Below are 16262 nucleotides of genomic sequence, written 5' to 3' on the forward strand. Positions count from 1 at the left end.
AGGTCACAAAACATTCCTAGGAATGTGAGGAAAGTCAATATTTTCTCTAAGACGCAATCAAGTGCCTGACACTTGCTCATGTTCAATATCATGCCTCTCCAGGAAGCCTGCTGGATTTCTTGAAGGACGGAGAAGGACGAGGGCTGAAGCTGCCAAACCTGGTGGACATGGCTGCTCAGGTGAGCCACACCTAAGTAATGCTCATGGTCCAATAAGTACATCAGTAGACCCAGCAGGGTCTGTCTGTCTGGACATCTTCTCGTCTTGCTGTCATACTGTGTGTGTGTGTGTGTGTGTGTGTGTGCACTGTGCACATGTAATGGTAGCCAGCTAGCACAGAAACTGTGCAGCAAGTAAACCTCCCTCCTGGCATTATAAGAGACATGCTTGCAACACACACGCTAGCACCCGCGGGGTTCACACGGTCAGCACATCGCAGGTGACACACACACACACACCTCTAACTGCCCTGTGACTGACCTGCGGGCCCGTTCTGTGTTCTGTGGCAGGTGGCCGGGGGGATGGCCTACATCGAGAGGATGAACTACATCCACAGAGACCTGCGCTCGGCCAACATCCTGGTCGGGGACAACCTGGTGTGCAAGATCGCCGACTTCGGCCTAGCCCGGCTGATCGAGGACAACGAGTACACGGCAAGGCAAGGTGAGATCAGCAGCAGCAGCCACCACCACCGCTGCCAACATGTAAACACACGTCCTGGCTCACAGAGTTTGCGTTTTGCTTTATGGTGGAAGTGTGTGTACACGCGTGTTCTATGTTTGATATGCTATGAGTAAAATTCATACAAATTATTTATAGCCACAGTCATAAGTGCTTTTGCCTGAGGGTGGCAGCGATTAGCATTAAGTTATTTAAGGTTGTTTGCCCTAGCTGTTTGCAGGCAGCTATGTCCTCTGTAGCGTATCCTGAGCAAACAGTGGAGAGAGAGAGAGAAAGAGAGAAAGAGAGAGGGAGAGCGAGAGAGAGATAGTGAGAGAGAGAGAGAGATAGATAGCGGGAGTGAAAGAAAGAGAGAGAGAGAGAGAGATAGAGAGAGAGAGAGAGAGATAGCGAGCGTGAGAGAGGGAGAGAGAGAGAGAAAGAGAGAGAGAGAGAGAGAGAGAGAGAGAGATAGCGAACGTGAGAGAGAGAGCGCACAACATGTGGTTTGGGGATTTTTCCTCTGGTCCTGGACCCGTCCCCCCTCGGGGGTCCCTGAAGGCCCCACCCTCCTGTCCGCTCCCAGCCAGCGCCCTGAGCTCATCGGGGGCTGGCGGCCAGAGACTGGGATCAGAGTGGGCCGTGGACGCTGGACGCTAAGCCGGGCTCCAAACATGTGCTGGTCCTGTCCTCACGCCTGGCTCCACTCCCCACTCCAGACACTCCCGCTCTTAAGAGAGAGGCCGACCATGATGCATTATGGGAGCTTTTCTTCATCTCCCTGCGTGTCTCCGCCTCAGCCTCTGCTCCGTGTCAGCTTGCTCAGACTCCTGTCACTAGCCATGCTTCTTCCATCTGTGAGATTGGGCTCCAGTCCCAGGGAGAAGTGCTGATGCTGGGCCTGCTCTAGCGCTGGCCCACTCCAGCAGTGCCTCACTCAAATCTGACCCCCCCCCCTCCAGCAGTGCCTCACTCAAATCTGTCCCCCACCCCATTCTCTGTTCCTCAGGTGCCAAGTTCCCCATCAAGTGGACAGCCCCAGAGGCTGCTCTGTACGGCAAGTTCACCATCAAGTCAGACGTCTGGTCATTCGGCATCCTGCTCACCGAGCTGGTGACCAAGGGACGAGTGCCCTACCCAGGTAAGCAGCTCCAGCTCCCCATCATGATCTCAGAGCAAAGCTCAAATGCAACCTAGGACATGTTGGTCACACTTGAGGCCTGCTTACATTTAGCTTGCAGTCAGATCTGCTTTCATTAATCCACGGGACATGGGATAATCTATTTCTGTATGCCGCATATGTTGCAACAACTGCTCCTTGTTGGAATGCACAGACCATCAACAATTAGATTGCTGCCCCGCTCCCATTGTTTGGGCTCGGACAAAGCGCTCTTTGACGGATGAATTAGCGGTGTTGCGTGCTGCCGCCCTGCTCAGGCCTTGTCCTGCATGACACGTAATCCCAGGGCTGCCCCAGGGAAGAGCACCTCCCTCCCCTCCCCTCCCTCCCCTCTCATGGGCTGCAGAGGTGGACTGCAGCCTGTAGCCGCCTGGGTGCCTTTCTCTGGGAGGGGAAACACATGTTAAGACCAGATGGAGAGTGCTGGACTGGTGTGTGTGTGTGTGTGTGTGTGTGTGTGTGTGTGTGTGTGTGTGTGTGTGAGAGAGAGAGAGAGAGAGAGAGAGAGAGAGAGAGAGAGAGAGAGAAATAGGGAGTGTTTGTGCGTGTGTAAAAGAGGGGAGGGTCTGGTTGCTGAGGAGTGTGGTGGACCTTAGGGATAATTTCATCATTCCAGCAGATGTGAAAGTTCTGAAAACATCTGCAGACCATGGGCGAGATCCAGAATGGCTGCATACTACTGTTAAATATTCAAAAAATGCAGTAGACCAAATCATTGCTTGAGACTCCATACTAATGGTCTTCCATTCCTCCTGTGAGTTTAAGGGAGCAGACATTTTTCTGTATTCCTAAGAGAAACACGAATTCAGTACCCATCCTTCAGCAAAATGACACTTGACAAACAAGACACAGCTAAGCTCTTTGTAGTGTGTATTACGTTCTCTTGCCTTTGTATATGCCGGTGTCTTCTTTTTCATATGAAATGAATTAAAACGGGGCACAATGTTAAGTTTGGGTTGCGTGTGCGTGTGTGTGTACGTGTGTGTGTGTGTGTGTGTGTGTGTGTGTGTGTGTGTGTGTGTGTGTGTGTGTGTGTGTGTGTGTGTGCTTGCGCGTGCGTGTGTGTGTGCACATTTACAGGCATGAACAACCGTGAGGTGCTAGAGCAGGTGGAGCGTGGCTACAGGATGCCGTGTCCCCAGGACTGCCCCAGCTCCCTGCACGAGCTCATGGTCCAGTGCTGGAAGAAGGACCCCGAGGAGCGGCCAACCTTCGAGTACCTGCAGGCCTTCCTGGAGGACTACTTCACCGCCACCGAGCCCCAGTACCAGCCCGGAGACAACCTTTAAGCCCCAGAAGCTCCGCCCGCCGCCCACCAGGCCACACCAGGCACACCACCCCCCCCCCCCCACCCGCCAGCCCCGCGCTCAGGGCCTGGACAGGGCCGGGAAGGACTACCGATCGCCCTGGAACAATCCCGCCAGCTCTCCCCAAAACCTGCCCTGCCTGCGGGGACATGTGTACAGAGTCCGCAGTCCTCCAAACCGCCTCTCCACTAAACTCTCAGCTGTCAGAGTACTGACACACACACACACACACATACACACACACAAATACACACCCTCTCTGACTAGGTGAAGGACTATGGACTAGAGAAGGCAGGATTTCTCATCTGGCCAGAAGACTGGGGAAGGTGGGGGGAGATGTGATTTTGGGGATGGGGGATGGGTGGATTGGCAAGGCAAGGTTGTTGTATTGAGTGTAAATATGAACTGATTGTTTGCTTAACCTCATAAGTTCTTGTTTTGTTTCAGTTGGCCTGTTTTAGTTCTTTTGGGTTTTTTTTGTTCACCTTCATGTTCTCTCTGCCATAAGTCATTTGTCTTCTGCAAAATAATTATAATCAGAATAAATGAAGTAATTAAGATTAATCGAAATAATTCATAAAGTAAGCACTGGAGATAGACACAATACTCTGGCGTTGATAGCACATAGAGAAAAGCTTATTTTCTTGACTTTTTTTAAACCTGATAACACATGGGACAACTTTTTGAGGAATGTTGCAGGGCAGTATTCCTCATTATTATCATGGTTCTGACATGTTCCCGTTAATATTGGGCAACCGCTTCTAGAGAACTTTAATTAACGGTAGGCAAATCATCATGATGGTCAATCACAATAAGTGAAACTGTTTATGTGGTTGCCCAGCAACATGGCTAAAAAGGTTGCCCCATGTATTATCACATTTAGAAGTTGGATGGGAAACTATCCACAAACGGTCCTCAAATTCCTCTTTTTGGACAGAAAATGTGTACAATGGAAGGGCAGATTCTCTTGTAAGTTTAGTGTCTCAATGTATTAATTCCTTAAAAAAAAAAGATCATCTCATTCACAGGCTTCGGGCAAGCATGAGGAGGAAATTTTGTTTGGCACTGCCTCTGAAGAAGCTAGTTTTAGTTAGCCTAACTTTTTCATCCATGTAAAGTATGTGTCCTCTTCAGACGTAATAGTTGTAAGGCTAATGCTGTAACAGAGTTATTTTACAAGCAATTTATGTTACATTTTTGTAATTACAGCCAAACATGTAATAATGAAACATTTGAACATATCTCTTTGCGCTTATATTGCAAGGTTTGAACATTTTTACCCAGAAACGACCAGTACAGGTATTTAGTGTCAACCAGAGCGACATGTTTGTTTAATAAGAAAAAGATGTGTCCACAATAAGTGTCCACTTATTTGACCCTGTATGCAGAGCACCGTAAAGCAGCCATTCCGTTGCATCTCATATGTCTTTCTCCTTGCGTGTGACGTTGAAGGGAGGTCACTGTTTTCCCTTCACCCTCTGTCTGCAGCGGGCGAGACTGAAGTGGGTATGTAGGGCATGGGGGTGATGAAGGACCCCGCCCTGCCCCACCCTACCACACCCTCCCACGTCCCCCTCATGTGCACCTCAATAATCACCAATCACTCTGGGCCTGTATGCATAGCACTTCCACAACCTTCTGCCAATCATGTCTGAACCACATCCTCGTAGGGATTTTTTTTTTGTTTTGTTATTGAATCTTTTACTGACCCGGATGTTATTCAGTCTTAATTCCTATATTTTATTTAACCAGTAGGTGGATAATGAGTTGGCTGAGAATGGCGCAGCAACCATACTCATCACATGTGACCTGTGTGCCCACTGGGAGCTGGTCTGTGAATTAGAATCAGAATATGTTTCTTAAAAGCTCTTTTGTTTGTTCAGTTTTACATTATGGTTAAGAAAGAAATGTCAGTATTCTTGTTCATTTTCTCCATTCCCATGTTTTAACATGACCATTTTGGTTAACTCATTGATTTGCCATTTGACAATAAAAAAAAAAAAACAATAAGCATTTTATGCTCTGTCTAAGCGATTTCTATTTTGTGTATGTGTGTGTTTGAGAGAAACTGTCACAAGCAGGGTACGGTGTGTGAGGCTCCACTGAGACAACACCCTCATAATGCACTATTGTATTACTGCTCTAGGTTGCTATGAGACCAAATACATGTTGTTACAAGCCTTTTCCACAAGATGGGATCGCAGAAAAGAGCACAATCCCTTTTTTTCTTCAATATGTTTCTGCTGTTCAATTCCTTGTTAGTCTTAAATATGTTTCTGCTGTTGTAATGTAAATGATATATGATAATGAGCATCCTGAACACCTAATGGCCATAAACTGGTATGTATTGTGTCTGAGGTAAGAGCCAGCCCATTAGAGGAGGTCACACAGATCAATGGAGTCTGTGTGCCCAGCCCAGAGTTATCTCCTGTGTCCACCTGCATCATGTCTGACGTGGACGCAGCACGGGGGCTTCTCTTCCCGCCTCCCTATACAGCCGAGCTGTCGGGTGGTGTAGTGGCCAGTTGGACTAACTGTCCGTCAGATCACTGCGCTCCACCGTCAGACCCTCCCTCTCCAGAGTGAGTACAGAACTCTCCTGTTTACACACAGTGCTTGTCATGAGAGCTTCTTGGTTTCAAATCTTTCTTGTTTGGAGTCAAATCTGTGCTGAAGGTCTCACTACAGACCTAATAATGTCCTCATCTCTGATTTAGATTCATAAATGTCTATGTAAAGAATGTACTAGTTTTATTTTTAAAATAAGAGGAGAACTGTGATATTCTTTGTATTTACTCAAACCCATGAGGACTATGTTAAGCTGTAATGTAGTAGTAAGAACTGCATGATTGTATATTGTAATGGGTGCTCAGGACCTTTAAACTGAAAAGTGAAGGCCTCTTGGATGTTAAAGAAGGCGATGAAGTTCAATTTGATTTAGTTTAATGGATAATATTTGATGTGTAATGCAGTAGATGCAACTGAATATGCTGTAGGACTTCTAATGTCATGCCTGCAGAGCACAAGAGTCTATCTCTTCTGCATGCATGTCATTCTGTCCAGGCACCTTCAGAGTCATCAGTGTTTAACACGACGCAAATGAAAGGATTAGCTGCACTCATTTCCTCTGGAATTTGCTTACGGGCGAATAACCTCACAATGACAATCACAATCACATTCGTTTTTGTTGCTGTGTACTTCTATTTTTACCATCTGATTTGAACTGAGTAAAGCTTCAATGAGAGGCTAGAGATAGGTTGGGCCCAAAGAGCAAAAGGATTAAACTTTTTTTCAGCAATGTTACATCATGGCATTCTAGCCTTATCCAGTTCTGTCCTGTTCCTCTCGCTTGAGTGAAATCACATCCTCCTTCCTAATGGTTTTATTGCAGGTATTATCATGTGTGATGTTAACCTGTGCTGATGAGTGGAACAATGGATGGATCCACTATTTTCATCGCCGTCCAGAAAGTGTACTACCCACTGCTGTGCATCGTGGGTATTCCAGGTGTGTGTGTGTGTGTGTGTTTGTGTTTGTGTGTGTGGGTGTGTGTGTGTGTGTGTGTGTGTAACGTGATACAGACATGTATCCAGCCCACTCTTGCCATGTGCCAAGTGTTTTGCATAATAAGTTCAGTTGAAAACCATGAAATTATCTTCACACAAACACATGATAAACATTTCTGTTGTCAACAATGAAAAAAATGGTAAATACACATACAGAGAATGTCTACTATGAAGAATCTAAAATATGAAAAATAGCTTTGTTTGCCCACAACTTGATGTTTTGCTTGCAGTATGTAATTCCATGTGTGAAATGTCATAATTTTGACCTTTGGTATTGTTCCACCCTGTGTGTGTGTGTGTTTATTGTATTTCATTTATTGTATGGTCCCCCATGAACGGAATTCCAAACTTGGCATGCATTCAGAGGGTGTCATAATGAGCCTATACTTCAAATTATGTGCAGTTTTGAACCTGTCAGCCAAAGATTACAATGTGATTACAATGCCCAGTTTCTTTTTGTTTTTTTTTCATTTTTAACTACTGTAGGTGGCACTATACATGAAATGACAGGATATGGGATCGGTTGACATTGTCCCTGGAGGCCAACATTACAAAACAAATTGGTCATCGTAGGCCCTACGGTTCTCGAGATATATTCACAGAAAACTGTGTCTGGCCATCTACAGGCCAGTTGGTGTACAGTCATTAAATTTAGATTAGATTAGATTGGATTAGATTAGATTAAACTTTTATTGTTATTATGCAGAGGGTGCCAGAATGATCATACACCTCCAATTTTGTGCAGTTTTGACCCTGTCAGCCAGAGATACCTGTGATTACAACACCTCATTTTTGCTTTTTTATTTTTAACTAGGTGGCGCTATACATCAAATGAGTGGTTATGGGATGGGTTGACATGCCGTTCAGCAAACAGTTATTGTGTGCACATCCCAAATGCCTTTTGCCTGAAGAAGACCCAGCAGGGTCGAAATGTTGCCTGTTGTGCATTAAATATATGGGAGTCAAAAGCAGTGTTGCGGACATTATATTTTTTCAAATGGGTTGACATGGCCCCTCGAGACCAACTAAAGAAATATGGTCCCCCTAGGCTCTACGGTTCTTGAGATATTCACAGAAAACTGTGTCCATGTCATCCTTGTAGGGCTACATGCCCAACCAGTTTCGTGCACCCCGGTCTTTCAGTGTCCAGGAATCGTTGACACAAAATTACTGAAGAAAAAAAAAAAGGAAAAATCCAGAAGAAAAAAACTCTTCGCTTCGCGGCTGTCATAATAAAAAAAACATGAACGCGTTTGTGTGTCCAAACTTTTAACTGGTATTGTACATGTAGTACAAAATGATATACAGTACTAAAATTAGCTAACTTAATTCAAATGTTCACTTAATAGACATCATCTATCCTACCTACCACCTACCTTTCTTTTCTTTTCTCCCAGCTAACCTTTTCACTTTCTACATGATCCGCTTCCGTAAATGTGGCATGTCGGCAACAGCGGTCATCTACCTGAGCTGTTTGGCCATCATGGACACCTGCTACCTGGTGTGGGTGATCCTGCTGGACCTGTGCCTCACCTTCCTGCAGCTGCAGCCCTTCTGGCACTCGCACCCCTGGTGTGGCATCATGGGTATTCTGCAGTACGGTGCTCTGTACAGCTCCTCCTGGATCGTGGTGGTGTTCACCATCGAGCGCTACCTGGTCCTGAGCGTCACGGCCGCCACACAGCGTTTCACGCGCCCGCGCACCACCGTGCTCACCTGCGTGGCCATCGTGGTGGTGTCGCACCTGGTGTCCTTGCCCATGGGCTGGATCAACGAGGTGACGCCGGTCAACCAGACGCTGGACACGGGGAACGTGACGCTGCCGCGCTGCCACTACCGGGAGGCCGTCTACTCCACCGTGATCGTGTGGGTCACCTCCTTCCTCTCGGCCGGCGTCCCCATCGTCCTGGTCATCAGCTACAACTCACTCATCGCCTACCACCTGTGCCGCTCCAGCCGGCTCTTCACCCAGGAGGAGTGGCGCACTATCCGCGGCTCCAACACGCAGGGCATGGTGCGCCGGACCATCATCCTCCTGGGCACGGTGTCGGTGGCCTTCGTGGTGCTCAGCCTGCCGCGCTTCGTCACCTACTGCATCCTGCGCACCCAGTACAACCACAATGACTTTGACCGCAACGACTACGCACTCGCAATCAACGTGGCTAGCGACGTGGCCAACATGCTGCAGAACCTCAACTCCACCACCAACTTCCTGCTGTACTGCGTGGTCAGCCGCCGCTTCCGCCAGGAGCTGCTGGGCACGCTGACCTGCAGGGTCAAGGCTCAGGAGCTCAGCTCGTTCATCACACAGAACACCATGAAAGTCTTCGCCGTGGCCCATCACAACAGCAGGAGCCCTGCCAGGGAGCCCATCCATGTGGTCCTCACGGAACACAAGCGAATAGAGTCGTTTTCACACTGTGAGAGACCGTAGGGTCTTTTTGAACATTGGGAGAGACCATAAGGGACAGTGTGAGGAAGACTCTCAGGAACTGGATCAATTTTCAGCTGATTAAAAAATGGAAGAAAAAAAATAAAGTTAACAGCAGATTAAACTATCAGTGTTGATATTGATTGATGTAGTATTTAGTATTGATTTAGTATGATATTTCTGTACATTTTGTCATGGTAAATGAGTAGATATGATTTGTAACTGTGTGGACTTAGGACACTAGGATACAAGGATACTCAACATATACTCAGCGCAATAAAACAGATGATAACAGTTTCATAGTTAACTTACAAATGCCTCAAATTCCCTCAGCAAACTGTTCCAGACTAATCAGATCTAACACTTGTTTAGCATGATTTACAGCTTTTCATGGTTTGACTGACAGCAACCATCCGACTCTCTGCTGTGAGACGCCTGATTGGTGGACTTGAACGCTTAGCCCCACAATATTTGCATGTATTGGGAGTGGGACTTCCCTCTTTTTGCATAGTGTGAACTCTCTTCCTTCAAAGAAAAAAACAGGGAGTGCTTCCTCCTTCGAAGTTCAGAGGGACTTTGCATTTAGACTCGCTCAGCTCCAGAAAGGTAGGACTGGCAGAAGACTCCTGTAGGTGTATTTGTCATATTGGCTGTGAGGTGTATTCCAGTCTCTGTTTTGTTTGATTTTGGAGTGTTCTGTGTGGAAAGGTTATAGCTTTATAGTCTCAGCTGAGATGACTACTGTTAATGATTTGGTGTTGCCTTTGAAAACAGGTTGGGAATGGCGTAATGTCATCTACAGGTGGCTTAGAGTTTCACCTTAGTACTATGTAGTCTACTTTTGATTCCTTCAGCAGAGACAGGCTTGTAAGGATTTCAGTTTGAGTGTATCTCAATTCATTGGTTTAATCTGAAAGGGAATAGGAAGAATCAAGCAAGTTTTAATCTATTTTAAGAAGATCACAGTGTGAAAGATTAAGACTGAAAATAAATAGAAAGAACATACAAGCCTGACTTTGTGAAGCTTGTTTTCTTTTAAGAATGCTTGACCAGTGTTTTGAGGGGAATATTTTGCTGAGAAAGAGGTTAAAAATTGTGTGAAAAAAATGCTGATTAAAACAAAATATGTTTAATTTCTTATATTTTTTAAGAATATTTTTGGGGCTTTTTGCCTTTATGAAGAGCGAGTGAGGACAGGACAGTGAAGAGCGAGACAGGAAGTAAGTGGGAGAGAGAGATGGGGTGGGATAGGGAAATGAGTGCAGGTCGGATTCAATCCTGGGTCTCCGGTTTCATTTCTTATTTATCACTTTCTTTTTTGTTGCCTCCGTGAAATCTTTTGTTGTCTTAGATTTCGTTTCCCATGATACTGGGTGGATAATATTCCCTTTGTGGCCAGTACAGTCCAGTGTCACAAACCATGATGGATTCCTTTCCAGGTAAGTCTTTGTGACAAAACCAGTTTTTCCTACTTGAGCATACGTATTGGAAACAATACTCTATCCTTCAACAATCAAACACAGTTAGATGTATCCCTGCTACCTGCCCACCTCCCTTTGCTTTTGTCTGAAGTGCCCTGCCGCCACAGAAGCCTCCCGGTGGAAACGGATGAGGCCATGACCTCGTCCTCGCTGAACCTGGCCTGGTCAGCCTGCCAGCAGTGCCTCGAGCCCAGGCAGCCTTCACAGGCTCCGCAGATTGCCGATGAGTGGTCGCCGCCCCCCGTGACAATCAACGTGTGCGGAGTGGATTACCCAGACGAGACGGGTCTGGAACTCTCCATGGACCTCTCCTCGGCCCCAGGGGTCCCCAGCATCAGCTCCTGGATGGACAAGGTGCCCAGAAAAGACTCCCCAGTCCGGAGCTACTACAGACCTCCTAAGGAGCCCCCCAGCCTGGACCCTGGCAGCCTGGAGCCTCCCCAGCCTCTCCGCTCCGACACCAACCCTGTGTGCCTGAGGCCCATGCGCTGCCACTTGCCCTGCTGTACTAACCCCATCCCACCTCTGTGTAAGTGGGCCTCCACTTCTCCTGTCTGCTCACAGGAGATTGACCTTCCAGTATTTGCAATTAGATCAATTGTTTTCCTTTATGTTTGCAAAACAAAATTCTTCAATCAACATTTATAGCCATGTTGCTGTAATAGTTTTTGGCAAATGGTTCTCTTCTCTGATAACTATTGTTTTTCAAGATTTGTGGTCTGAGCCATGGGATGCAGTTAATACAATCTCTTGAACTCTTGATCTCTTAAACATATTGCACTTGAAAAACACATTTCTATTAGATATTGAAACCCAATTGACACAACTTTACATTTTTTTGGAAGTGTACACAGTTTTGTCATGAATTGAACACAAGGCTGAAGTTGTGGTGAAGTGGCTGTTCACACTTTATTTTGCAATGACTGATTAAGTGGCTGCTCTATAACTCACAAATCAGAGTTAATGTGTTTATGCCTTACTGTGCTCATCTCAGATTGGAATGGATGTACAGAGCATAGTAAAGTAGCTACATAATACAAGTAATAAGTAAGTTGTAGTAAGTCTAAATTAATCTATTCTAATCCCTTTTAAAGTTCATATGTAAAATAACGAGAATATAAAATGAAGTATCTACACTACAGTATACTTAATGAACCTCAAACTTATTTCTTCCTTAGAGTGGTATGTAGACATTTTCACTTTCTAACTGAAAACAATGAAAAGCCTTATACTGCAAATCCTATTTGTGGCATTGTGCCAATTCTGTGAAAACATTGTGACATCTCCTGGTATTTCTTTGGCTATATATCCGAACATGTCAAACCCTTTGCTACTTCCAGGTCATCCTGCGCATGGGATCCGCTTTTCCCAGCCCTGCCCATGCCTGCACCAAGTCGATCCAGCCCGACAGCACTTCTGCCCAAACAAAGAGCCTGTACAAGACCCACTCCACCAGCCAGACCTTAAGTACATATGCACCTTCTATTATCTATGTAGCTGATAGCTATTGTTTGACTTAACATCCTGATCCCCCACTTGCACTGAGTGTTTTATCGAAGCTGCTGTTTGACTGTCAAGCACAAATTTGCATGTTCGGTTATTGTTTCCACAAGCCGTGCAGATATATAATATCCATCATTGTCAAGCAGTTGTCCGGAGGGTGATGCTTTGCTTTACTTCCCCCAGTAAAAACACTACCCCTGTCAGAGAAGTTATGACGGAGATGTGCCCCACACCCTCACTACCTCTTGCCCCAAGTCACATTCCAACACAGGAAATGAGAAAGACCATCAGTCTACCTGATAACTGCCGTGAGTGACATCTCACTCCCCCTCATCTACCTAGTGCTAGACAGTGTTAAAACTCACATATTTGGACTTGATGAAAACTGTGCATATTAATGTATGCCTATATGGTAATACTCATATGTTTCGTTTGTGTAATTATATTGTAATGATATAATCTCCAATAACCACACCACACTAAAACATATTTTTTTTTCTTTTCAGGAAACCTTTTCATAACATACTCTATAGACACAGCTGAGGAAATTCCTGCATTTGTGAGTTTCTTGATGACACAGGGCTTTCGTCCATATGTAAGTATTTATTACCTTTTTAAATGTTGTGGGCTGGACTAAGTTCGGAATGGCACCCAGGCTAACCTTTTTACTCACTTTAACTAATGTCAGATTTTTTTAAGTACACTTATTCACTTTATTTTCTGCCACAGATTGATATATTTGACGACCCTGTAAGAAGACTGGATATAAATAAGTGGATGGATAGTTTTTTAAAAGATGTAAGTGCACATAATAGCTCATATATTGAAAAGCCTACGTGTCATAATCAGGACTAACATTCTATCACTGCCACTATTTCTTTTGTTAATAGAAGGATTTTGTGTTACAGAAATCCGTGTTGATTATCATGGTCATCAGTCCCAAATACAAAATTGATATTGAAGGTGATGGCTCAGATGAACATGGACTGCACACCAAGTACATCCATAGTCAGGTGGGCCTGTGAAAGTACAACTATGTCTTTGTCTGTAGGTTTCTGTGTATATGTGTATATGCTAAGGTGTCTGTGTGTGTACACATGCATGTATACTTAGTCATGTGGTAGCATGTGTGAGATTACAATCACATTCCTTCAACGTTTATCTATCTCTAATATCCGGGATGATCTTTTCCTGGAGCCCAGCATTTCATACAGTGTACTATTGTGTACTACACCATGTGAAGCTTTTCTTTTCTGATGAATAGAACATGTATGCAGCCAATACGTTCCATCCCAGTCATAAGGTCAAACCCATAGTTGGAAACCTCTGTGGAAATCACACAAAATTGCATGATCATACAAAAATGATCTTTCTTGGATAATCCAATTTACTTTGGAGTGTTGAATCCAACCTTTGATTAAACAGACATTACAGGTACGCGTCAGTCTCACCACCACGAATCAGACCTGTTCAACTCTCTGAAACACAAATGTATTTTACATTTTCCCAGTTGTTTGTTTTGTTCTAAACTAGACACACTTAAAAATGCAACTAAGGGAAAGAAATTCACTCTTGATGATAAAATGTGTGATGTTCAGGTGTTTGGTTAAGTTTGTTTGGCTAAGTTTGACAGAATTGTCTAGCCCCTCAAGAAAGAGGCTTATGGTGTAAACTGCTGAGAATACATAGCGACTCAGTGCTATACAATGGCTCCCCCATGTGGAATGTGGCTCCATGATGCTTTGTGAAATTCTTGTATGATTTAGATTTTAGGTGGAGTGCTGACTCACTCCCAATTTAAAATTCACCTAAACCACACCCAAATCATTCATCATTGTGCCACTGGAAACAGAGACAGACATGTAGTCATCAGGCAGATACCATGCACTCCTTAGTCACTTACCCCAGTAACAAACAGATAGCTTCCAATATGACACTTTATGCCCAGCGATGGTACTACCGTATTGATCAGTTGAAATATGTGATGTATAATACTTGTGTTTCTACCTCACAGCTACAGAATGAGTTTATTCAGCAGCGCTGCCTGAATTTCCGACTTGTCCCAGTGTTGTTCTCAAGTGCAACTCGGGTGAGCAGAAATTCTACATGTGTGGCAGGACATTTGTCAAAAATGTGTCAGAATGACATTTAACTCATGCAGCCTTTCAACGTGAGGAACATTCTTCATTTGCTTCCCTGCCTTCCAGGACCATATTCCCATCTGGCTGCAGAGCACACGCATCTACCGATGGCCTCAGGACATGCAGGATCTGCTGCTCCGCCTGCTTCGAGAGGAGCGCTACGTCGCCCCACCCATGGGGAAGGAGCTCACCCTCACCATCAGACCCATCTGACACACACATTTGTGAACTCAACTGACTAGCTTAGCCTAATGCAGTGAGGCTATTCATTGATCCACGCCACTGGGCAGGGGCCATTGTGGAAGTCTCAGCATGAGGTCTCACTATTTTTCACCAAAGATCAAAGACTCTGTAAATAATATTCTATGGGTTCTAATTCCTCATAATGACAATTCCTGATTGAGTCTGTACAACACAAAGGGAAAAAGGGGACATAAAAAATGTCAACATTTAGCCACCGGAGGGCAATGTGGACTACATATTCTAGTACTCAAGAGGGTGCTGCTTTGCCATGTACTGTATGTGCTTTGCACATGTGCAGATGCCTTGCTGGTAGGTGAAAATGCTTATTAAATCTCTAATGTTCTGAAAAATTCGGGTTGACCATTTGTATGGCCTTGTTGAACACTGTCCTGTGCACTCAATATCATGTAGGCTACATTAAGGCTAATGCAATATTTGGAATTACTTAACAGTTTTATTTTTCTCACACCAGAAAAATAATCAAGAAAAAACAAAGCTCAAATGACAAGGAAAAATCTCTCCATCACTTTGCCAAACATGTATTCTCCTTTAGGCAACTCACTGAACAGCATACCTAAACAGCACGCTTAAGTTTAACCACTTGTAGGCAAATAATACCTGGTTAAGGAACGTACATTTACAGAAATCTAGTCTGAGATGTAATGTTTTATAATGCTGAAAATGTTAGATGTACCATAAACTACACTGTGCATATAGGCCTACTGCGCTCACAGCATCTCTCTGATGCTTTGTTCCAATTCTGCATGAGGCTTCCTGTCTTAGTAAATCATCAGGATTTGTTCTCCCACTATGGGTTCTTTATAGTTCCACAAACCTTATCAGTCTTCCGGAGGCCGGTAAGCAAGGTAAACGCTGAGAAACCACTGAGGAGAAGAGGAGAAGTCTAGCCTACTTGGTCAGGCGAATGGATGCTGTCAGCTTATCAGCTTGGAGTGATTGATAACCCTATAAAAACAGAGCTGCGACCCTTGATAAGAAATGCATTTTGTCAAAAGTTCAGCTCCACTCTAAAGACACAAAGAAATATCAGTTGTGATTAACTCCTGGTCATTACTCTGTGAGGTGCACAGTCTACATGGCAGAGCACAATATAAACTACTAGAGCTGTACTTGATAGGCCTACTTGATACAAGGTCAAAGAAAAATGGCTCAGACATCAATCTTATTTACTGATTGTAAATAGTACATTTCATATAAGGGAACATTGTAATACAATTAAAATGATAATAAACACAACTCAAACGTTATAGGCCCATTGACGGATTCAATCAGTGCATAGGCCTATGTTTACCATAAGGCCATTTCTGTTGGAGGTTAAAATTTGACTAACTGACTCTGTGCATTGACCTGTTTACAAAAAACTACAATGAACCCAAATATCTATCATTGATTGTTTTAACCTCCTGTTGATCTGCCAGCCACTGTCTGACAGGTTGTTGGAGCGCGGGACATGACATGCGCGATATTCCTACGTTATGCTCAGCTGTCGTATTCATCCTTTGCACGCAATTGGACCATGCTACCGACGAAAGATACCGAATATATAACCAGAAAATGTCTCATCCATACGGTCTAATCTCAGCCATAGATCTCAGCTCGCTGTGTGTGGAATGGTCGAGGGTGTGTTTAAATGTCCGGAAGTGCACTGTTGTGCGAATCCCGTGTCCAATCCATGGTCGAGGACGGTCCTTCCTGTTTTATCAGTTTTAACAGATTACTCATTCTGCTC

General features: G+C 44.7%; 3 protein-coding genes across 4 annotated transcripts in view; all 3 read left to right on the forward strand.

Moving 5' to 3' along the window:
• The window catches only part of fynb (FYN proto-oncogene, Src family tyrosine kinase b), a 54137-nt gene extending 51003 nt beyond the window's left edge, over window positions 1-3134 (forward strand). The window contains exons 11-14 of the mRNA XM_048250502.1: window positions 103-179; window positions 510-663; window positions 1670-1801; window positions 2921-3134. Of these exons, the coding sequence (XP_048106459.1) occupies window positions 103-179; window positions 510-663; window positions 1670-1801; window positions 2921-3129 (572 nt within the window). The 3' untranslated portion in view covers window positions 3130-3134. The remainder of the gene's footprint in view (window positions 1-102; window positions 180-509; window positions 664-1669; window positions 1802-2920) is intronic.
• A 2365-nt stretch (window positions 3135-5499) lies between these two features.
• On the forward strand, window positions 5500-9258 carry LOC125299607 (probable G-protein coupled receptor 139). The gene is made up of 3 exons (XM_048250939.1): window positions 5500-5729; window positions 6539-6654; window positions 8111-9258. The coding sequence occupies exons 2-3, from the start codon at window positions 6570-6572 to the stop codon at window positions 9145-9147; spliced, it is 1122 nt and encodes a 373-aa protein (XP_048106896.1). The 5' UTR covers window positions 5500-5729; window positions 6539-6569; the 3' UTR covers window positions 9148-9258.
• Window positions 9259-9684: 426 nt separating this feature from the next.
• Window positions 9685-14862, forward strand: traf3ip2a (TRAF3 interacting protein 2a). Of its 2 annotated transcripts, XM_048250607.1 has the most exons (10): window positions 9685-9750; window positions 10496-10583; window positions 10717-11154; window positions 11966-12092; window positions 12312-12436; window positions 12635-12723; window positions 12858-12926; window positions 13037-13141; window positions 14143-14217; window positions 14336-14862. In XM_048250607.1, the coding sequence occupies exons 2-10, from the start codon at window positions 10565-10567 to the stop codon at window positions 14480-14482; spliced, it is 1194 nt and encodes a 397-aa protein (XP_048106564.1). In that variant the 5' UTR covers window positions 9685-9750; window positions 10496-10564; the 3' UTR covers window positions 14483-14862. The 2 variants fall into 2 exon arrangements, with proteins under 2 accessions (XP_048106564.1, XP_048106565.1); XM_048250608.1 differs by lacking the exon at window positions 9685-9750 and having other exon boundaries at window positions 9781-10583.
• Window positions 14863-16262: the final 1400 nt, after the last annotated feature.

This window comes from Alosa alosa, chromosome 8, assembly GCF_017589495.1.
Source record: "Alosa alosa isolate M-15738 ecotype Scorff River chromosome 8, AALO_Geno_1.1, whole genome shotgun sequence".
Classification (NCBI taxonomy): Eukaryota; Metazoa; Chordata; class Actinopteri; order Clupeiformes; family Clupeidae; genus Alosa; species Alosa alosa.